Below are 19983 nucleotides of genomic sequence, written 5' to 3' on the forward strand. Positions count from 1 at the left end.
CAGATTATCTCGCGCACGGTGTCTCGTGTCGCAGTTGAGCAGCAGTTGCGGGATGGCGGAGGACTGAATGATTGACCAGGCAACAGAAGAGCCGCTCAAAGTTATCCGCCGCTAGAAAATCCCCATAGGAACAGGTCAGAATCGATGTTTTCTCTGCATAGCAACAACTTGAATCAGAGAAACGCATATAATCGTGCTGCTTTGGAGGCTATGATACTGGAATAATAGTGACTGGATTGCATACTATTTACGTTTTGCATTTGTAGGTGTCTAATTCTTTTGCAGTATATTACTATATTAAATGCTAATTTCCTGACAACAGCCATGGCTACAGCGCACTTATTTCTAATGATTCGTTCTCATTATGGCGACGGCTGTTTTTCTGTTTGGATGCTGACAGGCAGAGGTTGTCCGTCAGTCCCAAAATAGAAATCCACCTCTTGGGTTCGTACAACAGTGACACCGGTGATAATCCTGGATATTCTCTAATCTTATCTGCTTCCTTTTGCCCACGGCGTGTCTTTGCAACCCAAAACACAGCAGGACAACTGTGTGAATACCCTGCACACACTACATACACAAAGAGGTTAGTAAACGTATCTACGTTTTTCTTTTTCTTTTTTTCTTTTTTCTTTTTTTTTTTTTTTTACTGAAGTGATACTTGCTGTAATGTTTGATTAGTTAACAAACTCATAGTGAGCTGACGTTATCCTGGAGCACTCGTGTAGACACATGATTGACTGGTTGACTGACGTGTGACTAATGCCATGACTGGAATATATACACTAACATTACAAAAGCTGTGCTGGCCCATACTGCATGGGGCCTGTCCCAGGCAGACCACAGTACTCCCCTGACCCCTCCCTTGGGATTTAATGATTAATCATTCTTTTTTGTGTGCAACAGATAAACATCCATCCATTATTTTTGCCCCAAATCAGTCAGATTGACAGTCTACATTGCCTATTCAGAGTATCAGGCTTTTGCACTTACATTTTTCATCCTTTACTGTCAGTCTCAGCACTCTCAAGCTCAACTGCCACCCCCTAAACTCCAGAAGGATCAGCAAATCCCTTCAGAACAGCAAACATGCAGAGGCGGACTGCTGAATCAACAGCAAAGTACTCCAAACATTCCCCCGCACCCTCCGCAGTGTTTTAAAAAAAGACTGTTGCCTCAGATCTCCTCAGGAATGATTTTACCATTTCTGTGACCCACGGATCCCAGCAAATCCCCCTCTTCTGCATTAATGCTGCCTATTCTGCTTGCTTTGGTCTAACGTGTGTTTACTGAGTAGGTTTGCTTTGTGGGCGCCTGCTTCCTCCTATTGCAGCTTCAGATTCTAATGAGCTCTCAGTGGACTCTGCAGAGCTGGGATGAAAGTTCTGCAGTGCTTTTCCTCTCTTTCTCACTTTCCATTTCACCACTTCTCATAAATTACAGATTTGAACCCAGTCAGCTGTTTTAGCTTTGACCGACTGTGTGCCAGCAGGCTAAAGCTTTTCATCATCACAAGACCTCTCTCTCACTCCCCAACTACCACCATGATGAAGGAGTGCTTGCGGTTCCTTATTGAACCGGCCAAAAAGCTCAAGATACGACTCAAGGTTTGACAAATAACCGACTAAACTAGCTTTGTACTTAAGTTCTCTTGTGACGGTGCCCTTTTTTGCAGCATAACATTTGTGTTTTATTGCAAATTTAGATTTTTCAATTAAATCTGGACAACAAATAATTAAATTGCTGATCTAAATTGCTGAAGTATTCCAATTTGAGTATTGAGTAAAATTAGAAGTCACAAACATCACAGGAATTAGTGATCTAATGACTTTGTGTTGTTATTGATTTGCAAAATCACAATTTCCTGGAGGAAAATTCCCCATTTTTTCTTTGCTTCAGGAATCTCGTAAACAAGTGAAACTTCAGAAGAAGGAGCCACTAGTGGAAAGTCAGTTATTTATTATGGAGCTTTCAAGAGAGCTCAACAAAGTATGCCAGGTAAGACTTCTCTTTCTTTATTTCACTTAGACAACGGCTTTGAATCTTCACTATACAGATATAGATGTAGGACACATCAACAACAACAGTTGGGAATATTTAAACTTGATCGTTTTACTAGTTATATTTTGACATTTCACTGAAAGTGTCCACTTTACGAATCGCACTAGTGTATTTTAATTCTGTCATTGTACCACAGAGGTCAAACATCCTCTCTCACATCTGGACCAGTGAAGACATCTGGCCAGCCAGTGTGTGCCGAGATTTTATCCTGGAATGGGCTGCTGAGTTACAGAACAGGGTCCAGGTACGTACTCGTGTCACCTATAATTAGACACTAGTTTTTGGTCTTAAATTTACAGCTCCAAATCTATTTTTCTGCTCAGACGTTTCACTTAATGGCTTGTTTTTTATAACCTGATAATAATTGATTTATTTGGGTGTTTCTTGTTCAGATAAGAACTGACCAGTATGAATCCCAGTGTGAAAAGCTGGAGAAGAAAGAATGGAAGCTACACCTGCTGTGCATGCTGGAGGCAGGCGGGGAGCATGACATCGTGTCACACAAAAGGACGATAATGGACTGGACACGGGAGATTAAAAGCAGACCTCAGGTAAGTGTATAGGTGAACAATAAGGACACTGCATGATTAAAGCGTGACCCACTTCCATCCTAAAGTCTCATAAAGATGATTAGGCTAAACCCTGACCTCCCTAATCATTGTCACCTCGGCACTGGAAATAAACAATGGAGTAAGTCTTTGTGTCTGCTCATCCTCTGCTTACAGCCCACTGTGTGGCCCGGCGAGCCTGTGCTCATGATGCTGGATGACCTGGAGTTCCAGTGGAAGCGGGGACGTCTGCCAAACCTGCTTCCAGCTGTAGAGCTCATCATGTTGGCTGTGCTGAATGCAGACAGCTCTGTCAAGGTTGGGATGTCACATTAATACTTTTAGAATTCTCAATGAACTTCTCATTCTTTTAGGTGTAAAAACTGAAATGTATCATTTGATTCTTAAATTCACCTTGACCTATTTTGTCTTTACTGTCCTTTATGTGTGTGTATGTTTTTGCATTTGTGTGCACAGAGGGATGTGACTAAGCAGTGGCTGGTAAGAAAACAGAGGACACAGTTTGTTGGTGAGGGTCTATCTTTTCTTTCATGCAGACAAACAACAGCACTGTCAGTCTTCTTGATACAATCAAAAGGACCATTTTGTTTTTTCAGATGCCCTCCGCTACATACCTCACAGTGGTGAGTCCTTAAATGAAATCCCTGTGTTTGATACAGCTTTGACTGCAATGTCAAATTGTATAATGATGGTGGCAATCAAGGAAACAAGTTAATTAGTTTTTAGGCTGGGTAATCTTCTTTCACTTAGTTGTTTAGAGCAAATTCGAAGATATATAGACATCTGCAATAGCAGCAAATCTGTAGTGGTAGATTTGGATTGACTCAGGATTTCAGTGAGTTTTTGCTATTGAAAGCTGTCATTGACAGCTTTGACACGGGGCAGCAGAAACGCTGTAAACAACACAACTTGTTTATATTATTTAGACTACCAATTCAAAAATACATGCTTCAAACAATGTATTGTGCTCAATCTTTACAGTGTGGAACTGGATTTGTGATGCTGCAGGTATGAAAACTGTGAAATTACATTAATTATGAAGGGAAGTAATTTCATGAGCAGTACAGTGTGCTATGTGCTATATACCATGAATATTTTACTAAATGGACTTATTTCTTTGTAATCCATTACCACTTACAGTATCTAATCTGTTCTTCACAGAGGATGTGACTCTGGACAGCAATTCAGCCAACGCAAACTTGATTATCTCCAGTGATGAAAAGCATATGCGGTGTGGCCTGGAGCTACAGGAAGTCCCACAGGGCCGACAGCGCTTTGATGGCTGGTGGTGTGCTGTGGGCAAGGTGGGCTACACCAGTGGGCGCCACTACTGGGAGGTGGAGGTAGGTGAGCGGGATTGGCGGCTCGGTGTGGCAAAAGAATCAGCAGCAAGGCAGGGCTTCCGCTCCCTCAACACAGATACAGGATACCTGACCCTACGTCTGGAGAGGGGCACAGACCTGAAAGCCCTGACGGTTCCTACCACCCAGCTGTCACAGAGGGTAACACCGAGGAAAGTTGGGGTGCTCCTGGACTACGAACAAGGCCAGTTGTCCTTCTATGATGTGGAGAAACGGTCACACCTCTACACCTACAATGAGAAGTTCACTGAGAAACTTTACCCTCTGTTTGGAACTGTGGAGGTGCTCAATGACCTGGTGGTTCGACCTGCTGATGTCCGGCAGCCATGCCTCTGCCCCGGGCCCTGCCTCTGGACCTGACTGGTAGACCCTCAGCAACAACCTGGTCCTGCTTTTATAAGCTTCTTGATTCAGTGAAATCAAAAACCCAATCTGCAGATTGCCTTTTCTGTTTGGATCAAGATCAATCTGCATTCAACTTTCAATCACAAATTTACCTAACAAAGAAAAAAATGTCTTTCATTCATAACAAGACACAAGAATGCTCATAAACAACGGTGACATGAAAGTTAATGGACTCCTTTAACAACATTAGTTAATGGGCATGTTTATGTCAGCAGTAAAATAAATGGGTCAGAACTCTATGATCATGTACGAAACTGAGCTGACCAAATCTCCTTGTATAAAATCTATTTCTCTGGCCCTGCATTGTTTCTCGTTGTGAGAGTGTTTTTGGTGTCATCTTGAAGGATTCCCTTTACCAATATCATTTAGCATAAAAACATGGATAAGGTTTATTTTGTTTTGTGTTGTATGTTAGTTTTTTCCTCTTTCCGTTTGAGAAAGTGACTGCAAAACGGTTTAGATACAACTCTGGAACTCTACAATCTTTATAGACAAATACATTTAAAATCAATTTCCACATCTGCATTTTTATTGTATTTTTTAAGTTAATCTTGCATGAATATGATTGTTACTTGCCTTCATGAGCAGCTAGGTAGAAATCTACCCCCATATGCCCACATGTGGGCAAATCTGCATGAAGAGTGTTTTTGACTATAGTAAAAATAAGCATTTTAAGTCTGTTTTTCTGGGACTTAAAACTCAGCCATGTTTATAGCTGAATAATTTTCAGGGTTATTAGGATTACAGGAGCCTAAAAAAATATTTTTATGACCTTTTTTAACTTTTCAATGTGAAAATATAAATATTTCACAAATGCAATAGATGCATGTAGTCAACTAATGAGTCAAACTAGATGAGTGCAGGTATAACTTAGATTTCGTTCTGATTTATTCTTTGTCTCAGCCTACTGCAAACATCTGTCATGAGTGAGCTTTGTTTATGTTTACCTCTCTTTTATCAATAAATGAAATGTAAATATTTCATCTTGTCTTCACTGCAAAAATACAGTAGTAGAAATTGTGCTATTTATTTTAAAAGTTTATTAAGTGCATTAGGACTGAATAAAAGGGGAAACATGCAAATATGTAAAGGATACAGAAAGCAATGATCTCAAGTACAAAAACGTGTGTATTTCTTTTTCTTGGTGAGAAGGTAGCCCATTTACCCACAGTGTTTGTGTTTTTTTTTTAAATCTTACTGTATTACAAAACATAGATCATTGGGAAAACAATCTTTCTGACTTGCATATTTTTCTTAAATACTCTAAAATCCATTGCTCTATTCTATTAATTACTTTGAAATGGTCTTGCCTGTGATTTATTCTTGCTCTTTTTAAGTAAAAATATCTTTAAAAGTATTAAATATGTTTGCTAAAAGGCTCTTACTATAATACAAATCTATCAACAAAAGCACAGAATCAATGTTTACGCTCTTGATGACTCAGGATAAGATCAGCTGGCACACAGACGAATAGAAGAGAAGAGGTCACTCAAGCTTACTGTACTGAAGTCAGATTACTGCACTGGTTTAAAACACCTGTGCATCTTATCTGTGTTAACCAGAGGAGCAAGATGTGATTCACTTATACAGAAACCAGTATAAAGATAGCAGACAATGTGCGAATACATGTCAAATAGAGGCCACAGTGTGTAACAGATATGACATAATGGCCTTCTACCTACTCACTACATGGAAACCTTTTTGCTAACATATAGGCAGACGCACATACACACACCTGCACACATGCACAACACACAGAGACATTTTTCTCATGTTTGAGTGCTATGAAATTTTGACATTTGTTGAGATCTTTGCTGATTGGGTTCTTGTTAAGTTTCATAAAACATCTTCTTGGTGATGGTGGTTCCTCCCATGACGCTTCTCTGAACCACTTCCTTGGTGACCTGACGGGTGACCGTGCCGCTTGTCTCCATGTGCTGTGTGGTCATCATCATCCCTTCTGTCGACAAACAGAAGGGACATGTGAACAGACGTGTGTAAATACGTTCTGGATTTCAGCAGAATGGAGGTTAAACCAATTCTTAATTTGTACCTGAGAAGAAGGGATCATTGACTACGGTGTGAGACACATTAGTTCGTGTGCTGACCTCTGTTGGCATGTGGAAAACATCTCGTCTCACCATTGATTGATTATTGTACTGAGACAAAGCGCCTACAGGGAGCAAGAAAAGACATACTGGTACATTAGAAATGATTAAAGGGTTTTGTAAAATAATGTTAAAAAGCATGGTGTGGTAATTCCCCTACTCTTCTATGACTGATGGTAAAACAAAAAAAATACCTTGTCCTGATTAATAGGCTCTTATGCCCTCCATCTTATCCCCAAAAATGATGTGCTCGCTGTGGTTTCCACAAACACGACCCCTTTCCCACCAGCTTTTAAACCAGCTTTTATTTCCAGGAATTTTAGCACTTGGGTAGAACATTCCAGGTACGGTAATCTGTGTTACTTCTATTTCTACAGCACCTCAGAGCTTTTGAAGTTTTCACCTCAAAGAAAATTTACTCAGATTAAGCTGATGGAGTGGTACTGTGCTTGGACCCACTGTGCCTTTTGTGGGCTTTCAGCTTCTACTAAGTTTGCTTGCATTTCTTAACTGCACCAGCTTGTCAGCTATTTTTCCATAGACTTTCAAATTGTAATCTTCCTTCAGAAAAGTCCTACCCCTCTGGTGAGTACTTTTATTTGGGGTCGGGGAAAAAAATTTCACAGGTAATTTCAGTGGAAAGATGTCGAAGTTTGAGGGAATACCAAAAGTTCCTGCAGTGGAAAAAGGTCTAAAGACCTCTTAGAAGGTAATTCCAAGTCTCCTCGGAAAGTTTTTCAAACAGATGAATAAAAAAATCTGCAACAAATTGGGCTTCTGGCTGCCATTCTAGTGGACAGACATGTTAAATTACCTGTTGGTAATTACCCTGATGTCTTCTGGTGGAGAAAATGGGATTTTATAATTATACAAATTTATAAACAGAAAAAGTACACATTAGGATGCCTTATACAGTTGCTAAAATGTGACAGCCTGCTTTTGTTTGTTGTCAAAACATATGGAGTTTTTTAAAATTATTATTCACATGTGCATCTGTCGGAGTATCAGTATCAGTGGGATTTGGCTTACTTCCATCCTGAGACTCAATTGTAATGATCCCCTCCCTCTCTGGACCGAAGCCCTGTGTAGTTCTAGCCTGGACCTTAAACTTGTAGGGGACATTCTCAACCAGGTCTGGGACGGTCAGACTCATCTCTGTACTGTCGCCATTCACCTGGAATGTCCGAACATCTCCTGAAAGAAACCAAGAAAAAATTATGTAAAGGGAAAACTATAATTAGGTTATAGTTAAGTTAAATCAGTAATGTATACATCTGTAATGATTATGTAAAACCGCAAGCCCTACCACCACCATGCAGCTGTTCGCAGGTGACAACATAGCCAAGGATGTCTCCATTTGGTTTACGAGGTTTCTCCCAGCTGAGCTGCAAGGAATCTGGGCTTAAAGCGGTGAAGACCAGGGGTCCCGGAGCACTGGGGGTACTTAGTGTGAATGGGGAACCTTCAGGAATAAAAGGATAAGATGACAGACATGGCTCCTCCAAGAGGATGTCAAAAGAGTTCAGCACAATCTGTACCTGGCATGGGGGACAGTGGACTCCTGGGGTCGACAGCAGACTCGATGGTGATGACGCCCTCTCTCTCTGGACCCCAACCCTCCTGACTTTGAGCCTTTACCTTAAACAGGTAAGAATGGTTGGGCAGCAGGTCTTGGATGATCACCGAGTTCTCTGCTGGGTTTGTCACATTAATGCGCTTCACCTCACCTGGAGATCGTACATGGATGTTTAACACCAAAACATTAAAACAAATGTTAAATTTGATTTCCCCTTAAAAAAACATTTTGAGTATATTACATTTTAAATGGACCTCTGATAGCAAACATCTTTTTGTGAAAGTATATACATTTAGTGAATGTATGAAAAACATATAGTTTATTTAAGTAAACTGATTTGATTGAATTTTGCATTACTTGAGTATTTTTTAAACATTTCAAGATTAGCTACGGATTTAATCTCTCTAAATGCCTGAAATAAAAAGGAATGAAATGTCACTGAAGATTAAATTGAAATGTGACCAATTTTTTTAAGAATAACTGCAAATAAAATAATTCTTGAACCGTTATATTAATAGAAGCAAAGCTCACCTCCGTTAAGTAGCTGATATATAATGCAGTAGCCCAGGATGTCTCTTTCACAGTGGGGTTCCTGCCAACTCACCTTCAGGGCGGTCGGACCCAAAGCAGAAAACACCAACCTGCTTGGGGTGTCAGGAACGCCCGGGGAAAGACGTGCATCTAATAGGTAAGGAGTAAATAAGTAATTCAGTAAGTAGTAAGCAAAAATTAATCTTGGATATAGGTAAAAACAATATGTACACTCCAAGCTTTAAACGTGACACATTCAATACTAAATTGCAAATAACAGTATTAAGGGAAACACCGGAGCTGGATTCAAAACACCAAAGAAGGATGGCCTATTCATCACAGCCAGTAAACACAACCATGCACATATGCTACAAACTTACCATGGAGCACCCTATCCAGATTAAAAAGGGCTTCATTGACGTCTGAAGACTGGGTCCTTTCCCTTGAACCCTGAAGCAGACTGTAGCTGTGGGGGCTCTGAGGACTGCTCTGCATCCTACTGTAGCTGAACCCACCTGATGGCGCATTAAGCAAGAGAAGCGAGGAAGACAATGCAGACAGTCAAAGACACAGTTGGTAGGGGTCAGGTGAAGGTGGTAAAGGGAAGGAAGAGGAGGGAAATGGTAGAAGCAACAGTGATAGTGAGCACCCACAAAGTCAGCAATGGTAAGCTTTCTGTGTAGTGAACAGCACCAACCCAGCTAGCCACAAGCCCCAAACCCTTGCTCATTCCTACTCTTGAGGAATTTTATCCTTCCAGCTGTTTGTATAGCCCAAATATGTTCTCTGTCATTTGAAAAGAACCAAACCCCTAAAGCTTACCAAAATCTGGGAACTTGCTTGACAATTCTCCCATGACGATAGAGTCCCGAATGTTTTCATCTGTGTAAACTCTGTTCTCTGAGCGTTTCCTCATGGTCACCTCTGATGTGTGAAGTCCTCCACTCATGTTGGTTCGTTGAGAGCTTCCTACCACAGGAGGAAAGAATAAAGGATAATGAACATCATACCCTGACATTTTGGGTGAATTTCACTCCATTTGCACAAACGTCTTATGCAAATCCTACCTGGTCCAGACAAGTAAGTGGTGGTTGTTTCTGTGTTAAAAGATCCACCAGCCCCTCTGTAGTTTGAGCTCAGCGTAGACATGGGAGAGGATGATGCTGAAAGGTTGCGGATACCCGATCCCCCCGGCGAAAGGAGGCTCTGTTCCCACTTCCCATTCATGAAGAAATCTGTAAAACACCACAAGCCAGCTCTGTTAATCTAGAGAATATACAGTGGTATGAGAAAGTTTGGGCACCCCCCCTGAGGTTGTGTAATAATAGACTCTGACTTCACACAAAATTATCTTGGTGGCATGTCCTTCATTTGCCCATAAGAGCCAAGTGTTAGCTTGATTTCCAAACACAGATTTTAAGTATTCATAGTATGCAATTGTATGAAATTAAATCAAATGTAAAAAAATAGGCTGTGCAAAAATGTGGGAACCCTTGTCATTTTGTTGCTTTGGTGGCCTGTAACTAATCATCACAAGATAATTGGACACACAAAGTTGGTTTGGTGAGCTCATTAAGCCTTGAACTTAATGACAAAAGGTATTTAAGGTGGCCAAATGCCAGTTCTCATTCTGTTTGACTCTCCTCTGAAGAGCTGCAACATGGGAGCCTCAAAACAACTTTCTGATCACCTCAAAATCAAGATTATCCAGCATTATGGTTTAGGGGAAGGTTACAAAAAGCTGTCCAAAGGATTTCAGCTGTCAGTTTCCACTGTCAGGAACATTGTGAGGAAATGGAAGGCCACGGGCACAGTTCTTGTTAAGCCCAGAAGCGGTAGGCCAAGAAGAATTGCAGAGAGGCAAAGATTAAGGATGGTCAGAATGGTTAAAAACAAACCACTGACCACCTCCAAAGACTTGCAAGGATATCTTGCTGCAGACGGTGTCGCTGTGCATCGGTCAATGATACAGCACAATTTGCACAAGGAAGGGCTGTACGGAAGAGTGATGCGGAAGAAGCCTTTTCTTTACAGTCGTCACAATCTGAGTCGCCTGAGGTATGCGAAAGAACATGTGGACAAGCCAATATCATTTTAGAATAAGATACTGTGGACTGATGAAACAAAAATTGAATTGTTTGGTCACAACAAGAGGCGATATGCATGGCGGCAAAAGAACACAGAATTCGAAGAAAAACACCTGCTTCCCACAGTAAAATTTGGTGGAGGTTCCATCATGCTGTGGGGCTGTGTGGCCAGTACCCAGTCCCCAGATTTGAATATCATCGAGAATCTGTGGGATGACTTGAAGCAGGCTGTCCATGCTCGGAATCCTTCAAATGTCACTGAATTGCAGAGGTTTTGCCAGGTGGAATGGGACAAAATACCATCATCCAGGATCCAGACACTCATTGGTGGCTACAGAAAGCATCTACAGGCTGTTATTTTTGCAAAAGGAGGCTCTACTAAATACAAATATGATTTTTCTATTAAGGTGCCCAAATTTATGCACAGGCCTTTTTTTTGTTTTTTTGGGCATATTGCACATTTTCTGTTAACCCAATAAACCTCATTTCACTGCTGAAATATGATTGTGTTCATCAGTTATTTGATATATCAAAATTAAGTTGTGAATTAAAACAGCCAATGATTGGTGAATAAAAATAATGCCAAATGTCAAGGGGGCCCAAACTTTCTCATACCACTGTAGTACTGTTAAGAGTTGAATCATTCCGATTTGAACCATGTAGGGCGGATGATGTCAAGCAGCCCAAGACCAAGCGCAGCCAGGCTACAGAAGTCACAGCATTGGGTTCAGGCCTGGAGATCTGACCACTTACACATCAAAGTAACTGTTTAGAATTGCATCATCTACAGGCAACTGGAAAAACAGGAGCTACAGTTGACTTCACTGAATGCTAATTATAACTGTATCTTGACTATACATAATTTACACACGTAACATGGTCTTTTGAATAGTTTATCACTGCAACATTATGTTTTTATCATTGCATATCTGTTGCACCAACATTCTTTTTTCAGTAATTGTAACACTGTAGACTCCCTGATAGGATCCTTTGTCCTGTCCTTATAAATGACAGTGACTGTTTGCTGCATATTTCTTTGAAATTTGATTAAGCTGGCACATACTTATTTCTACTTAAAAGGCAATTGTTGTTTGTAATGTGCCCTGTAGATCTGGCACGTCACAAAAACAATTCAAAGACAGATTTTCCATGAAATTTATTTTGCGCACGACACATGGGGAACGCGCAAACACGTGTGTGTATATGCTTGTGTGTTGGTATTTGTCTAAGCAACAACTTAACCCCCTGGAATCAGAAATATGCAAATTCCTGAGTGCATATCCTGTTCACTGCCCTGTAGAGATGCAAAACTATTACTACCTTACAGCTGCACAGCCACTAAGCCTGTACACACTGAAGACCGGTTCATGCTCACTGCCTTCCCAGTGGGATGAAGCGAAAATAGAGAGATAGGCCCCTGGAAAAGCAACTCGCCATCAACCTCGGATGTGGTCCTAACTGGCAGATGGGAAGAAAGATAGGATAGCTGCCGGTGGGGTTCTACATGATTTGACAAATATTCAAAGGATCAAATCAAGCTGGGCAGAAGAGAAACACTGGATGGTTTCAATGCCACCTGCCAGCCAGCATGCCAGTCTCCTGCCTATCTATCTGTGGCTTTGATAGCGCAATCTTCACCTGGCAAAAATGTGGGGGTATGGCTGAGGTGGGGGGCTTCGTCTGAGCTCGAGTCTTTGCTAAGTCGACTGGGGATGATGTCCACTCGCTTTTGCCACGCCACCTTACGGAGATCCAGGTTGGACCCCACCAACTTGACATATTCCCAGCCTTGTGTTTAGGGTCGGAGAGAAGCAAGCAGGCCAAAGACTATTTAAATTCTAGTAAACACAAATCTTTTTAATTAAATTATAATTACGTAATAAATATACAAAATTAATGACTAATTGCTAAATCTAATATTCATCATTATTTTAATAGCATATTGAATATACTCCATAAAGAGTACAAAACTATAAATATATCGCAATATTTGACTGATTTGGTGCATTTATCTTTGTCTTCTAAATGATCAATGATGACGTTTTTTGTCCCACAAGAGGCAGGAATTAGGTACTATCAGTTCTAGGAATATTTTTCTCCACAAAACACATTTTTGCAAAAGATATCCTGCAGCATCAGGAATTCCACTTTGCCACAAGTAGTCATGGATGATTACAGATGACATTGTTAGTGGTTATTGTATACTTAGTGCTTAACACCATATACTATCATGTACAGCGCATACATATACTCACTTATCAAACCACGATGACATTAAAATGTGCGAGCTTACATCCCCTCACCAGTCAAATCATACTGCTACTACTTGATGTTGCATGGAAATGTGTTTAACAGAAGAATTGGAAATGAGAAAGGCAGGGAGTGACAAAGCTAATCTTTCTAATCCTAATGGTTCCAAAAATAGTTCCAATACAGATCAAGTAATCTGTCACAGTGTGGTTTTGTTTCTGGGTACCCACCATCACCAGAGACACTGGGAGTCTTGGAGCCAGTTGGGGACTTCAGCACTTCATTGCTGTACATCAAGTAGCTGTCATACTCATCTCCAGCCTCTGCATCCACAATAGGAATATCTGGGATGATGGGTACTAAGAAAAAGCAAGAGAAGGGGAATTAGATCTTCACTATAAATACAGATGGACCTGTCACTCATATTTTGACTTACTGGACAGCGGTCTATTAGGCTGTGATGCCAGGTTAATGCTAGCATCTCTGAAGGGGCCCCAACCCACACTGTTCTTGGCTCGGACCTTGTACTGGTAAGTCTGGGCATTCTGAAGGTTCTCAATTAGTAGCATTCTCTTCTTGGGATTGTCAATCTGTACTTTCTTTGGAGGACCCACGGGGCCTGCAAGAACAATGCTTAGAATTAGAACCATGAAATGTAAATATTTCTATAACTTTTTCTCTGTTTGGGGGGTCAGGTTCTTACTCAGCTCATCATCAATGGGTGTATATATGACCTCATATGCTGTTATGTTTCCATTGGTTTCTGCAGGCTCCGCCCAACTCAGCTGAGTGACAGTTGGGCTTATGACATTGAAGGCCAGACGTCCAGGTTCACCAGGTACTGCAGGACATGTAAAAGGAAATGTTCCTTAGCAGGGCATTCATCAATATATTCATTATGCAAATATAAACTCGGTAAAAGATTTAGACTACTTACAACCTTTTAGTTTTATTAGGTTTTTAAAAGTTAGTTTTAAAAAAAGCCACAGAGAGAACAGAATGTATTTTATGAGTAGATAAAAGATTGGACTCACACTAGGGGAGATATGGCTAAAATTACTGATAATAATATAAATATTCTAATCAAGCCACCTAAAGCAATTACCATCTTCCAGTGTCTGACAGGTAACAATGTCTGTTTCATAGCCATCACCCTTTGTGTTGTAGGCACACACTCGCATTTCATAATCACAAAAAGGGTACAGGTTTGTTAAGTCAGCACGAGGACTCTTCACATCTAACACTTGAGCATCTTTCTCTGGGTCACCATAGATCCAATACTTGACCTAAACTCCAGGGAGAAAAAACACACAGGTAAGAAATGCATTGATTAGAAATGACAGCTTGTGATTCATGCTGAAAGATCGATAGATGTGGATATGATTTACCTTGTACCCCATCGGATTACCAGGTGGTGGGTCCCAGTTTAGGTGGATGCTCCTGGGTCCAGTGGCTTTGGCTTTAGGGTTCGAAGGTGCAGAGAGAAAACCACCAGGTAAACTAGCTTTTGGGCTTATGTAGCCCTTCTGTTGCTTTTGGGAAATCTCTGGACCTAGAGAAAAATCCACACAATCTGATTCATTACTAGGACCTCCAGAAAACATGTCATGCAAAAGAATAAATCATCTTGTTTCACCTCCATCGATGATATTGACAATGGTGGTTTTCCTCTCTCCAATGGAAGCATTGTTGCTTGGGTCAAATAGCTCTAGCTGGAAGGTTTCTGGTTGGATTTGCCCAGGGAGGGTCTTTGGATCAATCAGAATGTTTTTCTCAGTTTCTCCAGGGCTAAACTTTAGTGTACCAGAAAGGTCAAAGCGCTGGGCCTTTTTGGTGCGCCACTTTATTGTAGCTGGGCTGTCCTGGTTACGACTGCGGGCCACAGGTATGGTGAAGGTCGGGGCAGATGTAGTGAAATTCTGGGTACTCTTTTGGAACATAATCACACTGGGCTCTGGGTGGAACAAGATAGAATGTGAAATGTGAATGTTGAAAAATGTTCCAAAAATGTAACAATGTAAAGTGCTTTGTGGGGAATTTACCCGGTTCATCTGCGATGGTGATAGTGGTTCTTGGGTAACGTCCCAGTTTGGCACCGACTCGTGGGTTACTGAGATCCATGACAAACTGTTTGATTTGCTTGTCTTCCATCAGGCCATCCTTCTCACCTAGTTCAAGCAGACGAACAGGCACAGTTTTCTGGGTCTCACCAGGACCATAGTTTAAGTCCCCTTCCACTGTCACATAGTCCTAACAGACACAAGAAGAACTGGATTAAAACGCCGCTATGTTGCAGATGGGGGTCCAGCCAAGTGAAGACCTTTTGCAGTTCTCAAAATTATTATTATTATTATTTCACCAAAACTATGATATAATTGCCTCAGTGGATGCAGCAGGTAAATTAGAATCAGCCCAGAGTAGTCCGAATGTCAGACCGGACCGGACCAGACTTTTCGGTGCTCCAAAAGAATTCCAAATACAAACAGTATGCCAAGTATTAATGCATAATCTAATTGATTGCTGCCGTTAAATTAGTTGTGGCTCCTATCTCGCTGACTAACTTCTTCATGGATTGTGGTAGTGGGAGGTAAAAGGTCAAATGTTTTTTTGTAGGGTACAAGGATATCCCACTATATGAACTTACCAATTTATCCTTGGCTGTGAGGTCCCGTGTGCGGTAAGTCACCTGAGTACGTCCGTCTTCGATAATTTCTCTGCTTACTGGTATGTTGACCAAACCATCCTGTCTGCTGTAGGTGTAGGCCGGCTGAAGGAATGAGAAAATGCTGCTGGCTGGAAAAGAGGAGAGAAATATACATAATCGAGTAGATGTAAAAATGAATTCATGATTGCAAATCCTTGTAATCTCAGATTGTTCACCATGATCTTTGATGATGGTAATGTTGACAAAGCGTTTTGCGATATCAGCAATTCCCAGGGGCACATCCACTGCCTCCAGCTGTAGCTTTTTCTTGTCATCATCTTCTTCTTTAACAAAAAGCGGTACATGGACATCTAGTGACTCCACACCTTCTTGGAACTCTATGGCTCCCATAGCCTCTGCAGAGGGAAATTTGCCGTAAAAACGCAATAATGATTAATATTATGAGTTGTTCAACAGAGATCAGACCGTGATCCATTGGTTTTATTTATTTAACTGCATACTCTTCATTACCTCTGTCAGTTTCCACGGTGTAGTAGCCAGGAACCACTTTGAGATTATGCATGCGCCCAGACTGGACATTCTTCTCAGTGAGTTTGACAATATCAGGGAAGCTACTACGAGGAGCAGACAAGACTGTATCTACAATTGTGTAGTCCTGCCTGCAGTGCACAACGGAGAACAAGGTTAGAAAATCTAATCCTCTAATGTTTTAAATTGGATAGCATTGTTTCAATCACAGTGTTACCTTTTTCCAGCATTTCTCTGCATTCTGTAAGTCCAAAAATAAAATCCATTTAATTTGCATTTCTTTTGTTACAAAAACAAACAAGAAGGTCCACTGAAGAACAGGTCACAGACAAATGGACAATGTGAAAATATCTCACCTGAAGGCAGTCTTCTGTACCTTCTGGGCGGAAGGAATCTGCTTGTATAATTCATTGAGCTGGTTGGAAAAATAAACACAGCACTTTTTTAACAGTGTCATCTTTGAATTTTTGCTGTTTTACTAAAGAATTTTTTTTCAACAAATAACCATTGCCATCTCCACCAAGATTGTGTGATAGCCAGCTGTCTGGTTTTTGAACAAAATAACTCAAAATGTTGTGAACATATTAATGACACTTTCAGGAAATGTTGACAAGGGGCCAAGAAATAGATGATTACATTTTGGTGATGTTTTGGATTCCAGAGGGACTTTGACATTGCTTTTCCAGAGATCATAGACCAAGATCAAATCCCAAGGGGGTTTAAACATTAAGCAACCTTCTATGTTATTCTTTTTTTTAAATAACAGCCTATGTACTGTATATACTACATGTGTAAACCACAATATGTGGAGAAGTGACCTGCTTGGTGGGGTATACACTATCCATGTGCTTTTTTTCCTACTTCGATTCTTTATGGATAACATAGTGGAATCAAATTTCCATTTTCCATTTAGAGTCACAGACCCAGATCGGTCTGCCAAACAGTAATGACTTATTTTGTCTGTCTTTTTTCATTTAGCCATTTGTCTTGTATAAATATTTTACCAAAATGTATTATTTACATATTTATAAGAAATGCAACGTAATGTAATGTAATTTTATTAATTGATTTATTAGTATTTTATTTATTAGTATTTTGCATGTCATACATGCAAAATACTATATACCTGCCATGAAAAAAATACACTCACATTATCAGCCACTTCAGAGCGGAGCTGTTCAGCGTCTTTGGATTCTGGGCGTGCTAAGTTGTCAAAAAACAGCTTGTCCAGCCGGAGGGAAAGTGGGAAGGGGACTACAAAGGAAAAGAAGAAACAGGCTGAAAATGTATTCCTGTCTTCTTAATTGCTTTTTCACTTTTTGGGTCACAGGGAGGGTGCACGCATGGGCAAAAGGTCCTGCCCTGAATGGATCTCCAGATCATCACAGGGGCCCTGATGATATGATATGTGAGCATTTGTGGGTTCGGTACCTTGCTCAAGGGTACCTCGGCAGTGCTCTGAAAGTGTTCAACTCCCCTCTACTACCAGAACACTTTCCATGCTTTGCCATGTTTTTGTCTGTAGCAGGGCTTGAACTGAGACCCCTCAGCTTCTCAGCCCAGTTCCCTAACTGAAACACTTCCCACTCCTTCTTTGACTTCTGAAAAACACAAGAGGTGAACAGGACCTTTGTCCAACAGCAAAATCTGATAACTCACTCATCTCTTTAGGGTTGGGCTTTACTATAGCCTGGGGGTGATTGGGTCCTCGATGTACGTTATCGGTGACCCTCCAACGAACGACATCAGTTCCTTTCGGGGGGCCAGTTCTCACCATCGGTGTGTCCAGATGATCTGAGGTGAGCAAAGACTGACGGAAGAGATACTCGTCTTCCTTCCAGCCGACCATCCGTCCTGGACACAACAAAAGTCAGTATAGTCCCATATCAGAGTACAAAAGATTCAAATGTGGACAGCTGTGTTTTACCTCTCCTACAGCACGGAAGTAGAGCAAGACAACTCTGTATTGAGACAAAATGAAGGTTTTATGTGATCTGATAAATACTGCATAAGTAGCAATCCTTTCTGGGTGTGAATGGAAGTGTTCATACCTGCCAACAGGTTTTGCAGCAGGCACAGTATTTCCAGCAGCAGAGCAAGAGAAGAGCCAGCAGTAACAAGAGGAATAACAGGAGAGGGAGCAACCACAGGAGGCTGGCAGGGGGACAGTCTAACAGCAGGCCATAAAAACAATAATTTGCAAATGAAAATTAGACAGAAAATTAACAGTTCCCCAGTCATCATGTTATCTTCCAATTAACAATTGCAGTACATTTAACATATCACTATTTTTATAGTGGAAAATGTTAGATTAGAATGAAGATTTAAATAAAGCGGTCTTGATAATAATATTGACAATGTGTTGTGTGGTGTATTCATGACAAATAAAGATGTTGTTGCTTTTACTGGGAATAGAATTGTCTACTTAAGCTATATTCAAATTAAAAATTTAGAATTACATGCTTAAAATTTGTAATCCTTAATAAACTATGGTCATTTTTGAAATTCCCAGGTAAAAAACATGCCGCTCACCCTTTTTTTTGAGCACCTGGACCTCCAAGTCTTTATCTTTAGGGTTTTCAACTGTGTAGTGGTATGTACAGTCGTCATCCTCATCACGGAAGCTGCAGGAATCAAGCACCTGGTCCGCTGGAAACAAGTCCATCAAAATCCATCAGAATGGTTCTGCTGTTTTTCCCAAGTATTTTTTTTTTTTGTTCAATTGAAAGTGACTGGATTTGGACTCAGTCCTTACATTTTTTAAGTTCATCAACCATGACAACTGTGAAGGGGCACGCGTCACAATCTTTCTTGTCTTTCTTCTCTCCGGTCTTCCAGGCCTGGCACTGGACACAACTTCTTGTAGCCTCACATGCACCCAACTGAGCCTAGAATCACACCAAATATACCTGCAGTGAAGATGGTCTGGAATAGCCGGATATTAACATACCTTGACATTACACACACACACACACACACACACACACACACACACACACACACACACACACACACACACACACACACACCTGGAAATTTGGCTCACAGGTTGAGGTCATCTCAATACCAGAGGATGGACATGCACAGCGGCCACATAAACATTTACCTCGGTCATTGCAAACACCCTGTGCAGACAAAGACATCACAAAAACTCAGATGTCTGGTAGCACTGTCCAAGTCCCATCTTAGCCCAGGGAACAATTTCTGCTTCTACTCACGCCTTTGCTGTCCAGACAGGTTTGGTTGCTCTTAGGACATTCGCAGGCATTTCCCTCCCATCCCTCTGTGCACGTACACTTACCCATAACACAAGAGCCGCGATCTACAGATAAAAACAAAGGCCTTTTATAATTACACTTTAAACAATTTATCAATAAATACATGCAACTTATTAAAAAATATATTATTTTAACAACTCAAACACTGTACCATTGCAAAGGAAACCTCCATATCTCTGACACTGGGTCTTGTCATATTCACAGTAGGGTCCTTCAAACTGTTCTGGGTTGTAGCATACACAGGTTCCACATTCCATGCAGTCTCCACGGCCTGAACAAGGCTCTGTCATGCCTGGGCCTATACACTGGCCTGTGACCAGAGCCGAAGCACTAGCTGAGCAGTTACAGAATGTACTTAGCCTGAAGGAGAGAGAAACATTTCTTGAATCTGATGTTAAAAATGTTTCCATTATAACTCAAGTAGAATGATCAGTGTGTATTTCTCACCAGCCATCGTGGCACTGACACTTCCCACATACAAGGTCACCTTGGCCATGACACCTGGGAGCATTTTGGACAACTGTCTGTGAATGAGATGTTATGATTTTTAAAGCATCCTCTTTT

At 41.0% G+C, this 19983-nt stretch overlaps 2 protein-coding genes across 17 annotated transcripts in view; one reads left to right on the plus strand and one right to left on the minus strand.

Annotated features, from left to right (window-relative positions):
• LOC101070558 (butyrophilin subfamily 1 member A1) lies at positions 1 to 5511 on the plus strand. 12 transcript variants are annotated; one of them, XM_029836153.1, is made up of 13 exons: positions 1 to 134; positions 401 to 444; positions 541 to 586; positions 1016 to 1121; positions 1490 to 1607; positions 1900 to 1998; positions 2198 to 2305; positions 2454 to 2612; positions 2787 to 2927; positions 3087 to 3138; positions 3227 to 3253; positions 3612 to 3638; positions 3792 to 5511. In XM_029836153.1, the coding sequence occupies exons 4-13, from the start codon at positions 1090 to 1092 to the stop codon at positions 4349 to 4351; spliced, it is 1323 nt and encodes a 440-aa protein (XP_029692013.1). In that variant the 5' UTR covers positions 1 to 134; positions 401 to 444; positions 541 to 586; positions 1016 to 1089; the 3' UTR covers positions 4352 to 5511. The 12 variants fall into 12 exon arrangements, with proteins under 12 accessions (XP_029692013.1, XP_029692034.1, XP_029692040.1 ...); XM_029836174.1 differs by lacking the exon at positions 1016 to 1121 and having other exon boundaries at positions 1444 to 1607; XM_029836180.1 differs by lacking the exon at positions 1016 to 1121 and having other exon boundaries at positions 1493 to 1607.
• Positions 5422 to 19983, minus strand: part of itgb4 (integrin, beta 4) — a 23059-nt gene continuing 8497 nt past the window's right edge. For 3 of the 5 annotated variants that reach the window (XM_029835904.1, XM_011618529.2, XM_029835893.1), the window contains exons 13-43: positions 19867 to 19943; positions 19571 to 19779; positions 19360 to 19463; positions 19171 to 19266; positions 18897 to 19029; positions 18674 to 18790; positions 18193 to 18311; positions 18069 to 18102; positions 17801 to 17995; positions 17292 to 17395; positions 16498 to 16556; positions 16359 to 16382; positions 16124 to 16272; positions 15829 to 16008; positions 15593 to 15741; positions 14991 to 15198; positions 14585 to 14902; positions 14337 to 14500; positions 14054 to 14234; positions 13652 to 13789; positions 13385 to 13567; positions 13179 to 13307; positions 9679 to 9846; positions 9434 to 9580; positions 8992 to 9126; positions 8612 to 8761; positions 8043 to 8231; positions 7811 to 7966; positions 7534 to 7698; positions 6450 to 6569; positions 5422 to 6356 (exon numbers count right to left, since the gene is read on the minus strand). In XM_029835904.1, coding sequence (XP_029691764.1) covers positions 6226 to 6356; positions 6450 to 6569; positions 7534 to 7698; positions 7811 to 7966; positions 8043 to 8231; positions 8612 to 8761; positions 8992 to 9126; positions 9434 to 9580; positions 9679 to 9846; positions 13179 to 13307; positions 13385 to 13567; positions 13652 to 13789; positions 14054 to 14234; positions 14337 to 14500; positions 14585 to 14902; positions 14991 to 15198; positions 15593 to 15741; positions 15829 to 16008; positions 16124 to 16272; positions 16359 to 16382; positions 16498 to 16556; positions 17292 to 17395; positions 17801 to 17995; positions 18069 to 18102; positions 18193 to 18311; positions 18674 to 18790; positions 18897 to 19029; positions 19171 to 19266; positions 19360 to 19463; positions 19571 to 19779; positions 19867 to 19943 — 4431 coding nt within the window. In that variant the 3' untranslated portion in view covers positions 5422 to 6225. The remainder of the gene's footprint in view (positions 6357 to 6449; positions 6570 to 7533; positions 7699 to 7810; positions 7967 to 8042; positions 8232 to 8611; positions 8762 to 8991; positions 9127 to 9433; positions 9581 to 9678; positions 9847 to 13178; positions 13308 to 13384; positions 13568 to 13651; positions 13790 to 14053; positions 14235 to 14336; positions 14501 to 14584; positions 14903 to 14990; positions 15199 to 15592; positions 15742 to 15828; positions 16009 to 16123; positions 16273 to 16358; positions 16383 to 16497; positions 16557 to 17291; positions 17396 to 17800; positions 17996 to 18068; positions 18103 to 18192; positions 18312 to 18673; positions 18791 to 18896; positions 19030 to 19170; positions 19267 to 19359; positions 19464 to 19570; positions 19780 to 19866; positions 19944 to 19983) is intronic. The other 2 variants (XM_029835898.1, XM_029835908.1) reach the window with 2 other exon arrangements.

This window comes from Takifugu rubripes, chromosome 1, assembly GCF_901000725.2.
Source record: "Takifugu rubripes chromosome 1, fTakRub1.2, whole genome shotgun sequence".
Classification (NCBI taxonomy): Eukaryota; Metazoa; Chordata; class Actinopteri; order Tetraodontiformes; family Tetraodontidae; genus Takifugu; species Takifugu rubripes.